The sequence below is a fragment of the Schizosaccharomyces japonicus genome (genome assembly GCF_000149845.2).
Source record: "Schizosaccharomyces japonicus yFS275 unplaced genomic scaffold supercont5.1, whole genome shotgun sequence".
NCBI classification, from domain to species: Eukaryota; Fungi; Ascomycota; class Schizosaccharomycetes; order Schizosaccharomycetales; family Schizosaccharomycetaceae; genus Schizosaccharomyces; species Schizosaccharomyces japonicus.
The window spans coordinates 2,469,538-2,480,914 of record NW_011627860.1 but is presented as its reverse complement, the minus strand read 5'-3'; the positions used below and the strand labels follow the sequence as shown (position 1 = coordinate 2,480,914).

At 40.9% G+C, this 11,377-nt stretch overlaps 5 protein-coding genes across 5 annotated transcripts; 3 read left to right on the top strand and 2 right to left on the bottom strand.

The window, feature by feature from the left end:
- Positions 1 to 267: 267 nt before the first annotated feature.
- Positions 268 to 4,318, top strand: SJAG_00871 (condensin complex subunit Cut3; the record flags this gene model as incomplete). The annotated part of the gene is made up of 2 exons (XM_002172104.2): positions 268 to 1,032; positions 1,073 to 4,318. 2 exons carry the CDS (start codon positions 268 to 270, stop codon positions 4,316 to 4,318), a joined length of 4,011 nt encoding a protein of 1,336 aa, XP_002172140.2.
- An 11-nt stretch (positions 4,319 to 4,329) lies between these two features.
- Positions 4,330 to 6,138, bottom strand: SJAG_00872 (transcription factor TFIID complex subunit 8). Its single transcript, XM_002172105.2, has 3 exons — positions 6,053 to 6,138; positions 5,743 to 6,011; positions 4,330 to 5,592 (listed from the first exon to the last, which is right to left on the bottom strand). Exons 2-3 carry the CDS (start codon positions 5,867 to 5,869, stop codon positions 5,009 to 5,011), a joined length of 711 nt encoding a protein of 236 aa, XP_002172141.2. The 5' UTR covers positions 5,870 to 6,011; positions 6,053 to 6,138; the 3' UTR covers positions 4,330 to 5,008.
- SJAG_00873 (Ino80 complex subunit Iec3) lies at positions 6,077 to 7,530 on the bottom strand. Its single transcript, XM_002172106.2, has 3 exons — positions 7,441 to 7,530; positions 6,860 to 7,398; positions 6,077 to 6,600 (listed from the first exon to the last, which is right to left on the bottom strand). Exons 2-3 carry the CDS (start codon positions 6,994 to 6,996, stop codon positions 6,273 to 6,275), a joined length of 465 nt encoding a protein of 154 aa, XP_002172142.1. The 5' UTR covers positions 6,997 to 7,398; positions 7,441 to 7,530; the 3' UTR covers positions 6,077 to 6,272.
- Positions 7,531 to 7,845: 315 nt separating this feature from the next.
- Positions 7,846 to 8,454, top strand: SJAG_00874 (GINS complex subunit Psf1; the record flags this gene model as incomplete). Its single annotated transcript, XM_002172107.1, has 1 exon — positions 7,846 to 8,454. One exon carries the CDS (start codon positions 7,846 to 7,848, stop codon positions 8,452 to 8,454), a length of 609 nt encoding a protein of 202 aa, XP_002172143.1.
- Positions 8,455 to 9,177: 723 nt separating this feature from the next.
- On the top strand, positions 9,178 to 11,365 carry SJAG_00875 (SCY1 protein kinase Ppk32; the record flags this gene model as incomplete). The annotated part of the gene is made up of 2 exons (XM_002172108.1): positions 9,178 to 9,202; positions 9,267 to 11,365. 2 exons carry the CDS (start codon positions 9,178 to 9,180, stop codon positions 11,363 to 11,365), a joined length of 2,124 nt encoding a protein of 707 aa, XP_002172144.1.
- Positions 11,366 to 11,377: the final 12 nt, after the last annotated feature.

Genomic DNA, 11,377 nt, shown 5'->3' with positions numbered 1-11,377 from the left:
CAATGTTTTATAATAAGTATGCAATTGCTACCAAAAAAAAAAAAAAAAAATAATGAGCGACTAATTCATCGGAAAGCGGACGTATTAACACGAAAGATCGAAGAGAATACGACCAGTTGTACCTACATTCATTCGTTTTTTAAATGCTTTTCTTACTAATTTTTGGTGTATGTCACCACCATAGGTAAGACATTTCTGGCACCAATTTGGGTTTTCGTGTTACAGAGCTTACTACAAAAATCCTTCATTTCATTGTAATATGCCGTAATGGAGCTTCAAAAGAATACTCGGACGTCGTCAACACCGTCCATTCTAGATGCAACTCCTGACAGAGCTGAGAGGCCGCGAAAACAACCTCGTCAGGATGCTGAATCTTCTCCAGAGTCACCGTCAACGAAGACTCCCGTACGATTCAACAAGGACGCAGTGTTAATCACAAAGAACCAGTGGTCTCCGTCCGCGAGGGGAAGTTCTATAGCGAAACGAGCATCCCAGCGGTTTTTAAGTGGGTTGGAAAATGAGAATCAGGGACCGGAAAAGAATGTGTCTGAAAACGAGACGGCTGTAGAGGTAGAGAAGGCCACAGTTAACTCACCTCCCCCGGATGAAAAAGAAGAAGTTAATGATGATACCTTTAAAGAAGCTGGTGAATTTAAGTCTCGTTTGGTAGTTCGAGAGCTACGGTTACATAATTTCAAGTCTTATGCTGGAACACAGATTATCGGTCCTTTTGATTACTCATTTTCTGCAATTGTTGGACCCAACGGGTCTGGAAAATCCAATGTCATTGACGCATTATTATTCGTCTTCGGCTTCCGGGCTAGTAAACTTCGACAATCAAAACTTTCTGCACTGATTCATAATTCTGCAGCATACCCTTCCTTAAATTCGTGTAGCGTCGAAATTGTTTTTTCAGAGGTTATCGATACTGATGACGGAGTAATTCCCGTTGACAATTCTGTTCCTTCTTCGCGGATTTCTATTCGAAGAACGGCTTTTAAAAACAATACAAGCAAGTACTTTTTAAACAATGTTGAAAGTACATTCACAGAAGTTACGACACTCCTAAAAGAAAGGCGTTGATTTGGATCACAAGCGGTTTTTGATTCTTCAAGGTGAAGTTGAATCTATTGCGCAAATGAAACCACGAGCTTTGAATGATAATGATGACGGACTATTGGAGTATCTGGAGGACATTATCGGCACTTCTAAGTACAAAACTGCTATTGAAGAAAGTCAAGAACAACTAGTTGGTTTGAACGACGTCTGTCTTGAAAAAGAACATCGATTTAAGCTTGTCGAAAACGAACGTTCTGCTCTTGAACGCCAAAAGACTGAAGTTGTGACGCATTTGTTAAAAGAAAATACCCTTGCTTTGAAACGATCTGCTCTATATCAACTTTATCTCATGGAGTTTGGAAATAAGAAGTCGTTACTCCAAGGCGTTATAAATAACTTAAATGAAAACCTTGAAAGCGGACGGCAAAAGTACAAGGTCAATGAAGACAAGATTCAAGAGCTTAATAGCGAGTTACAACAACTTCAACAGTCCTCTGTTTCTGCAACGAAAAAAGAAGCCGAACTTAAAGCCATTTATCGTAAGAATGAACAGAAACTTGTACAAACGGAGGAGCTTTTAAAGCACTTGCGTTCTAAGCTAAAAAAGCTCATAAAACAGATGGATTCAACTACTCTGAAGCATTCTGCTGCTAAAAGTTCTCTCGAAAATCATGAAGAAACAATCAAGGACAAGTTTGCAGAACTACAGAGTGTAAAAGGCAAGCTTGAAACTGAACAGAAGCAACTCAGCATAACCATGGAAAACCTTCGCGAAAAGACGAAAGATATATCTAACGAAATTGAGGCCAAGCAAAAGCTATTGGCGCCGTCCAAGGAAGAAATTAATCGACTTGAATCGGAAAAACAAGTTGCATCAGCAGAACTCAATGTTATTTACGAAAATGAGAATGCTGTGAGAAAGTCCCTTGAAGACTTGGATGTACAGTACAATCAACTTCGAGAAGGTTATAGCACAGCAAAGACCGAATACAAATCCAAACTTGAAGTCTTGGCTAAGGAGAAAGAGCAACTCGAACAAGAAAAAGCGACACTCTCGCAGCATGAACCAATCATGCAAAAATTGCGCGCTAAATTGCGTTCGTGCCAAGTTCAGGTCGATGAAATTCGCTCTTCTTTACAAGCTTCAAAAAATCGAGGCAGTGTACTAAATGGTTTGACACAGTTACACCAAGCTGGTAAGCTTCCTGGCTTCTTTGGTCGTTTAGGAAGCTTGGGTGTCATTGATCAGAGATATGATGTTGCTATCACCACCGCGTGTCCTGCTCTCAATCACATTGTTGTTGAGAATGTTGAAACTGGTCAGCGGTGTATTGATTATTTAAGAAGACATAATCTTGGTCGTGCAAGCTTTATTTTACTGGATAAATTGGCCAGAAGAAATCTGTCGCGCATATCAACCCCGGAAAATTCACCAAGACTTTTTGACTTAATTAAATTTAAAGACGAAAAGTTCGCACCGGCCTTTTATAGCGTGTTACAAAACACTCTGGTAGCAAATGACCTCGAACAAGCTAATAGACTTGCCTATGGTGCTAAGCGTTGGCGAGTTGTAACATTAGAAGGTCAAGTTATTGATAAATCAGGTACCATGACCGGCGGTGGTAACAGGGTTTTCCGGGGCGGAATGTCAAGCAAACTTTCCGCTGATTACTCTTCTCAGACACTTCAGATACAGGAGTCTGAGAAGAGTAAAATTGAAGCTGAATTCAACGAACTTACTCATAAGTGCAATCAATTATCATCTTCAATTTCTTCAAGAGAAAATAAAATTCCTGAGCTTGAAATGGAAATCTCAAAACTCGCAATGGATGTTTCGTCAATGAAACAGAAGAAGAAAAATCTCCAAAGCATTATTTTGGAAACTCAGGAAAAACTGGATAGATCCAAAGAGACTGAAGTCAGAATCAACAAGCTGAACGATATAATATCGAAAGTTGAAGAGAAAATTGAAGCCATTCGCTCCAAGAACTCTGTTACGGAAGCAGCAATTAAATCTTTGCAGGACAAGATTATGGACATTGGTGGTATCACATTCCGTTTACAAAAGTCTAAAGTCGACGATTTGACAGAGCAGAGAAACTTTTTGCAAGAGATCATTGATAACTCTGATTTTGAAAAGCAAAAAATTGTCCAGGAGATTACACGTCTCTCAAAGGAAATCTCAAAAGTTGAAGACGAAAAAGCAAGACTTGAACGTGAAGTATCGGATAAAGAGAGTTCGATGGAATCATTAAGAAAAAGGGCCAAAGAAAGCGAAGCTGAGTATGAGGAAGTGCAGCGATCTAACGAATCTTTCCGCGAAAAGTTAAAAGATTTGAACAATCAGCTTGAAGAAGAGAGAAGCTTAGTCCTCGCTGGCAAAGAAAGTGAGCTGAAAATTGAGAATCAACTTAAAGAGCACACAAGTTCGCTAAAGGAATTGGATTCTAGCATTCGCCATTACTCGAATCTAAGATCCAAGCTTTCGTTACATGATGTTGCTGATTTTGTTGATGAAAAAGCTGAATACATTTCTGAATTACAGGAGTACTCTAACGATGAGCTTGGCGATATGGATAAAAACAGTCTTAAGCAAGAAATCGCTGAGCTCAAACAAAAAACAGAGAATGTTGAGGTGGATGTTAATGTTCTCGAAGAATACAAGAGCCGCCAAGTTGAAGCATCTAAACGAGAAAATGAGTTAAAAGATGAGGTTCTCAGACGTGATGAATTGAAAAAGAAAATTGACGACTTAAATGCTCTACGTTTAGACGAATTTATGGCTGGATTTAATGCCATTTCAAAAAAGCTCAAAGAGATGTATCAAATCATCACAATGGGCGGCAATGCAGAACTAGAATTGGTAGACAGTTTGGATCCCTTTTCTGAAGGCGTTGTATTTAGTGTTATGCCTCCTAAAAAGTCTTGGAAAAATATATCCAACTTGTCGGGAGGAGAAAAAACACTCAGTTCTCTTGCTCTTGTTTTTGCTTTACACAATTACAAACCGACTCCTATCTATGTTATGGATGAAATTGATGCAGCACTGGATTTTAAAAATGTATCCATCGTTGCCAATTACATAAAAGAACGAACGAAAAATGCTCAATTTATTGTCATCTCTCTACGAAGCAATATGTTTGAGTTAGCTTCGCGACTTGTTGGCATTTACAAAACTGCTAACATGACGAAGAGCGTTACTATTAAGAACTTTGATATCCACGCTCGTAAAATCGAAAAGCAATCTGCCTCGATATAACACATAATCCTAATACCCGCATCCTATTCCACCTTTTCCTCATTGCAGTTTCCGTCTTTCATATCTGTCTTGTTTTCCTTTTAAGTATTCTTTTCTATTCCATTTGTGATGGCATATTCTATGTAACAAGTCAAAATTGACCACAGGCCAGTTTTAGGGCAAAAGTTTTGTATAATTCTTACAGTTTGTAGGGTGAATCAAGGTGTTTGTGTAAATAAGGCGTACAGAGACCAGCAGCGACATCTATTACTCGTAACTAGTGACCTTCGTAGTCTTGCTGACTCGCAGCATAAAAACGTCCTTCAAGAACACGGCTAGCAGACCCCATCGAGCGCTTTGCTCATCAGATTTGTGGATTTCATACATGTTAAGGCCCGAACAGCACGATAATAACAAGCACACAAACTGCCGACTAATGAGTTTAAAACAGTACTCGTGTGAGCCGCTACCGGCCGAAAAAAAAGTAGTCTGTCAAATGATGAAGCGGTTTTTTCGACTGTACGTAATTGCCAAAATACTTAGCATGCCAAGATATTAACAGTACGAAGATGCCAAAATAATGAATTAGTCGAAGTCATTCCAAACCGTGTTCCCAAATAACAGTTAAGGACCGGCCTGACTGTCATGAAAACCCAATGTTTCTTCCATTTTTTGTCATTCTCTTCATAGGGTTGATTGCCATCATCAATACTAACTTATATTGCTTTTTGAGGGATCCCACTTTTGAACTTCCCAATTTATGATGTGAAAATGTTTAGCTTCCAGACCTAGCTCTATGCAGGTTTTTTCAAACAACTCTCTTCGGGGAGAATCAATTTTCGGGGGTTTATTTGCCCCAAGGATTCTTTGTAAAGCGTTTTCAGCAAGCCGAGATTCTTGTGTAGCAAGCTCGCGAATCTTACGCGGTGAAGTTGGTCTCGTGGGATACACAGGAGTAGCCATATAAGTATGTGCAGCAGGAAACGAAGGAAGATGAGAATAGACATAGGACCGTCGGTTTTGCGCGACAGCAAGAGGACCAAGTAGATGTCCCACAGTTTTAGTTTCAATGGAAGAACGAAATTCTTGTGGAACATCAACCTCTGGTGCCACATTTAAGACCTGCTCTAATCTTGCCGTACACGGTTTCTGTATTCTTCGTTGCATTTCCTTTGACATTCCAGACCGCGTTATTAAATGAAGATTAAGACAAATCGAAACATCAAGAGGTGACGATACAGTATGTTTCCTTAAATGTGTTTGTACAGCGAGTTCTTTTAAAAATGACTTATAGTCTTGTAGAGGTTAGCAAAGTCCAACAAAATAGAAAATAAAACAGAGAATGCAAGACAAGAGAAAGCGTTCAACGAATATTACCAACAGCGAATGAGCGAAAAATACCGAGACACATTCGACGCGCTTGTTGTTCTAGGAGATTTACCCACATTTATCAAACGCATTCAAAAAGAGATGCTTAGCAGCGACGCTCACTCCGCTGAAACCATGATGGTGCAACACGTCAAATAATACACCTTCCAAGGCTATTGGAACGCCAAACTCGTTCACCTCCATTCTCACAGATGAGCACAATTCATCAACCAACTGTTAATGGATGTGGCGAATTGTTCAGTACTCAAACACCGTACACTCAAGAAAATGGCGTTCAGACCCAAAAAAAGGGTATAGCTGCTCTGATGCAGTCTAAAACCAGTTTCTAAAGCGTTAGATACACAGTTTTAAGCTAATATTGCGTACCACTTAGTTTCTCAACTGGTATGTACTGGGTAGGTGGTAGTGTTGGAGTACTGGTTCAGACAAAGTGATCACATGACTTTTTGATATCGTCAACTCCCCTCGCTATAGAATCTTATTCTAGTTTTGGAAATACACACGGTTTTAAGCAATTGAAGCGAAATAAACTACAAACAAGCGGAGGAATACGGGAAAGAGAAAACGACAGAACCGCCAAACCAACTCATCTCCGTCTTCCGCGGCGCTCAGTAGTGCCTGTGCTTTTCCGTTTAAATTTGAATGCAGCATTGCCGGCGGAAGGGGACATAGAATTGCTGTTGTAGCCAAAACCGCCAGCAGCAGAAGGTTCCATACCAATCTGAGGATCGAATCCATTGTTCCACGGATGACTTGTAGAAAACGGTTTCATCTCAGCCAGCACAAGTTCTGACTCCAACTCTCCGACATGTTTTGGTGGATTTTCTTGCCAGTAAGGCGAACCTGGAGGACTCATAGCTGGGATTGGCACCTGATCCGTATCTTGCATGTCCAACAGCAAATCAAGCAAGTGCCTATGAATTGTCAGCAACGATGAACGGGTCACAGAAAAATACAGAGGGAGCACAAGAGAATGAACGAACAGAAAAGGAAGCACACGAAATTAAACGGCAACCAATTTACCACCAAACAAAACCACCACAGAATTGGTGTTCACTTCACCAAACAAGAAAAGCAAAACGACAAAGCAGAATGTATCACGTACACACACAAAACGTTGTCCACCACTTTTCTTCGACCTCCTCTGTTCACCACCAACAAAAACTCACTTACATGTTTTCAAGTTGAATCCTCCGATAGACAATCGAAACCTGTTCGATCTGGTTGTTTATAATAGTTGTCTCTTGACACGCCACATCAAACGACTTTCTCAGCTTGAGGTACTTGCGTTTAAACGACTTGAACGACATGGCCAGTTTTTGCCAATTCCTGGGTGGAAAACTTGTGGTGGAATTAAAATGGTGGTAGTGGTGGTGTTGGTGGTGAGAAACACGTCTCGGCTAAAAATCACATTAAGCGAGACAACCGAAGGATCGGCATTGCAGATCAGGGCGTTCTTGCGGGGAAACCTACGTAACGGGGTGGAGTCCTTGAATCCCAAACGCGGTCTAACCGCGGAATCCCAAAAAGCGCACACTCACTCTTCTGTAGCAGCTGAAGCACTTTCCTCTTCCATTTGTGCTTTCTCGGAGTTCAATTTCTCATAGTATGCCTCTCTTTGACGCAGAAAAGGCTTGTGGTATCCATACCACCATGCGCATCCTCCCGCAAGTCCAATAGACATTGCAACGCAAAAGTCAATAATTACTTGACTATATTCGTTAGTCTATCTGTTAGTCAAAAAATCCACAAACCGTCTGTAAATTCCTTTTATTGGTCCAATTTTCATGCTTGTTGAAGGTGCATAACTGCAGGCGTGAAGATTCCATTCCCTCAATTTCGGCCGAAGGACCACGTAATTAATACATAATGCACGTGAACCGTATGCTTATTAAGGTTTATGTACTTAGCGAGTTGTTGCTTTTGGGGTGCGACATTCAAACGCGTTCGCGTACAACCACTGAAAATAAGTGCATCAACTAGTTAGCAACATATTCAACCGAATCAGCCGTCGTAGGAATCGTAACAAGTTTGCTAACATCTGCTAAGACCCAGTCGTTTTCGTTTTCCTTTCATTCCACCTGTTCATCATCACTCATCGCTCATTTTGCTCTTCTAACTGCCATTTCGCGTGGTCTAACTTTAAATTGTGCTAGAATATGGAAAACGGCCTTGGAAACCACTCAAACAAGCTTATACACGACTCTAAACGTACTTTGTATCTGGATTATTTACCTCCATACCAAACGGACGCTGTAGCCGATGTTGTTCGTGAAATTCGTGCTGTCGACCGCGAAGCATCAGCAGTTTTGTCACATTTGACAGAGAATGGAACTGTCACATTTCAACCAGAAGAACACCCTTCAGAAGCTGCATCGCTCTTAATGCTTCACGCGACAAATCTTCACAACAAACGTTGTTTAATGGCATATCACAACTTGCGATTGGGACGCATCCGTCAGTACTGCTGGGACGGAGGGAAAAAAATGGAGGCTTCTTTAAAAACAGCACTCAGCCCAACAGAGCGAGAATATCTGTCTCGTTACTCTGAACTCCTCGCTGCGTACAAAGGCCCTTGGACAGATGTTGACTTGACAGGGTCTACTGTGCCTCCAAAAGATTTATTTATCGATGTCCGTGTTCTCGAAGACGTTGGTGAAATTGAAACTGAGTATGGTACAATTAACTTGACAAAGAACTCACAATTACACGTTCGGACAACGGACGTTGAAAGATTGATTCGGCAAGGTTATCTTGTTAAGCTGTAGAACAATATTCTCGTGCAATTCTACGCGTCGTTTAGCATGGCAAAGAAGTGATTCACGCACAGACATCTCTTTCAAAAGGACATGCTTTAACTCTTTATATATTACCTTCCTCGACTCTGATCGTTGCCTAAAGTGTTATAGCAAGTAACTCTGACTACGCAACTGGACTGTCTTGCATCTTTTAAAAACAAACTTCGACGAACGACCAATTACAGAATTCGCAAAATTAAGCGTATTTCTTTTTATTCAACCATTATCACTCTTCTTAACCTCATACAAGTTGATGCTGACTATCTTCAGCATATGAGTTTGTATAGAAGGGATTCGTGCTATCTATAGCCGACAAGTTTGGCAAATGTTTCGATAAGAATACGTCTTATGTATTATTACTGCTCCCTTTAAAATGTGCTTTTCGTTTGAAAGACGATTCCTTTTTTTGGAGCTGTTTTGTTGTTGGTCTGCAAAAAAAAAAAAAAAAACAAAACTGCCGGCTTGTGTCACGGCATCCACAGAGAAACTTTTAAACATGAGCTCTACCTTTGATTGCTAAACTATATCTTGGATTTCGTCGTCAAAAACTGAATTCTGATTCTTCTTGCTCCCCCATACTTTCCTACTTCCTTGCAACCACCCAAGCGTCGACCGATTCTCACTTTTGCCATTTTGTTCTCTCAATACACCCTTGATACTTTCAACGTCTTTCAAACGATAGAATTGGCTTAAATGTTTGGAAATGCACTTAAATTCTGTATGTTTTTTGCCCCGAAATGCCGAAAACGCTTTGTCGAATATCCACTAACTCTGGGAAACAGGGACTAATTCGAAGTCTTTGAAGAACAATTATCACATTGATGCTGAGTCAGAAACCCATGTTGGTCCGTGGGTGGTATACTCTGCGAGGAAGAAAGATTCACATGTGGTAGTCTCCGTGTTTACATTCGACAAAAAGCCATTAAAGCATCTGCAAAAGCAGTCTTCTATGCTTCGCCCTCGGGTTGAGTTCTTGCTCAATGTCCTGCGAAAGGATGCGTCTACACTTGCACGTTTGCGTCATCCATCTGTTCTTCGTCTGATGGAACCATTAGAAGAGACAAGTTCCAGTATGACATTCGTTACAGAACCAATTGAGGTATCACTTTCCGAAAAATTGCGTTCTTTTCATCAAGAGCGTGCAGAATCAATGGAAGAACTGGAGATTCAGAAGGGTCTTCTTCAACTCACAGACGGTCTTGAGTTTCTCAGTAATTCTGCGGGTATTGTGCATCTAAACGTACAGCCTGAGTCAGTTGTCATTGATGCCAAAGGAGACTGGAAGATCTGTGGTTTTGGTTATTCGCAAAACTTGACTGATGCGACCTTTCAGTTTCCGGAAATGGACAGTCGCTTTCCAATAGAACTTCAACAGAATTTTAATTTTTTGGCCCCAGAGTACTTGTTAGACGAAGTAATCTCACCTGCAAACGATGTTTTTTCCCTTGGTTGTCTCACATTCGCCATTTTCAATTCTGGGAACAGCTTCATAACCAGTTACGACAGCACTTTCACTTACAAAAAAGAGCTGGATGAAGCGTTAAACTCAAAGCTTTTTCTGATGAAGATTCGCTCTGATCCGCTTAAAGTTTTTCTAGAATCCACGCTTACTCGATATCCTCAACATCGAGTTTCCGTTTCCGATTTACATTCGTTACCTTACTTTAATAGCGGACTTTTGGCATCATTGCAGTTTTTGGAAAGACTACCCGAGAAGTTGCCCAGTGAAAAGACATCTTTCCTACAGTCCTTGAAATCCGAGTTACATATTTTTCCAAAAACAGTGTCGTCCCGGAAAATTCTTCCCTGTCTGCTCGAAACGCTTTCTGATCCGAGTCTCATCGTCTATTTACTTCCGTGTATTTTTGAAATCTCTACGTGGATTACTCCTGAACAGTTTCAAAGCAATGTTTTCCCTCAGATTGCGGTTCTGCTATCTGAAGAGAGAGACGTGGACGAAAGTGTGGCTACGCTTCTTTTAGAAAACGTACAAGTTTTTAAAAGCAAACTTTCCGCTGACACCTTTGTATCCAAGTACTCACCCTTTTTGGTTCATGCTATCACATCGTCTTACGTTAATATTCAACGATTAGCCCTTACTCATCTCGACCAAATTGTTGATGTGAGTCCGAATTCAACAATTGCCGATATTGTCGTACCCAAATTAACCGATTGTTGTGCTCAAACGAAAAATTTGGGAGTGAAAGCCCTTGTTCTTGAGAAGCTTAATCTTCTCGCACAAAAGCAATACTTAAGCTCGTTCGTGGTTGTGAATAAAGTCATTCCTACACTTAAAGCAATTAAGACTAGAGAGAATATTGTTGTTTCTTTACTGCGTGAATTCTACAAAGAGATATCTTCCCAAGTTCCTGATGATACAGTGGTGAAGGATATTATACCTTCATTACTTGACCTGAGTTTCTCGACAAGCATTAGTCTGGAAGAATTCCAAGCGAATATGAGCTTGACTCGGGGATTGTTGGACACGTTTGAAGCAACCTTTGCCAAAAAATTACGCCCATCACAAACATATGATTCTGTAAAGGGGAATCGTGGTTATGTTGCTACTACTCATCAACCCCAATCAACAAGCACGAATACCTCAACTTCGACCTTGCCTCAAACTCAGCAAAGTTTCAGGAAACCTGCCACCCAGCAATCGCCTGTCCGTCGCGCCTTTTCTTCTCAATCCTCTTTTCCACCTTTGCTGAATTCCCTCTCAACGCCGAGTTTGGTCCCAACCAATGAGTCGACGTTCAACGAAAGTGCAAGCGTATTCTCTGACTTTGCATCGGCACCTCCAAACAAAGCGTCCAACAGCAACACTTTCCATGGAGTTTCGCAGATGGAAGACCTTGGGGGCTGGAAGAGCTTGTTGTAATAGAACACTTTT

What these genes read in the sequence shown, in the direction of transcription:
- SJAG_00873 (XM_002172106.2), bottom strand. Translation starts at nt 6,996, where the DNA reads ATGTCGTTCAAGTCGTTTAAACGCAAGTACCTCAAGCTGAGAAAGTCG. An exon ending in AGGATTCAACTTGAAAACAT is followed by an intron (nt 6,601 to 6,859) that starts GTAAGTGAGTTT and finishes GACAATTCATAG; the next exon opens with GCACTTGCTTGATTTGCTGT.
- SJAG_00872 (XM_002172105.2), bottom strand. Translation starts at nt 5,869, where the DNA reads ATGGAGGTGAACGAGTTTGGCGTTCCAATAGCCTTGGAAGGTGTATTA. An exon ending in TTTGAATGCGTTTGATAAAT is followed by an intron (nt 5,593 to 5,742) that starts GTGGGTAAATCT and finishes AACCTCTACAAG; the next exon opens with ACTATAAGTCATTTTTAAAA.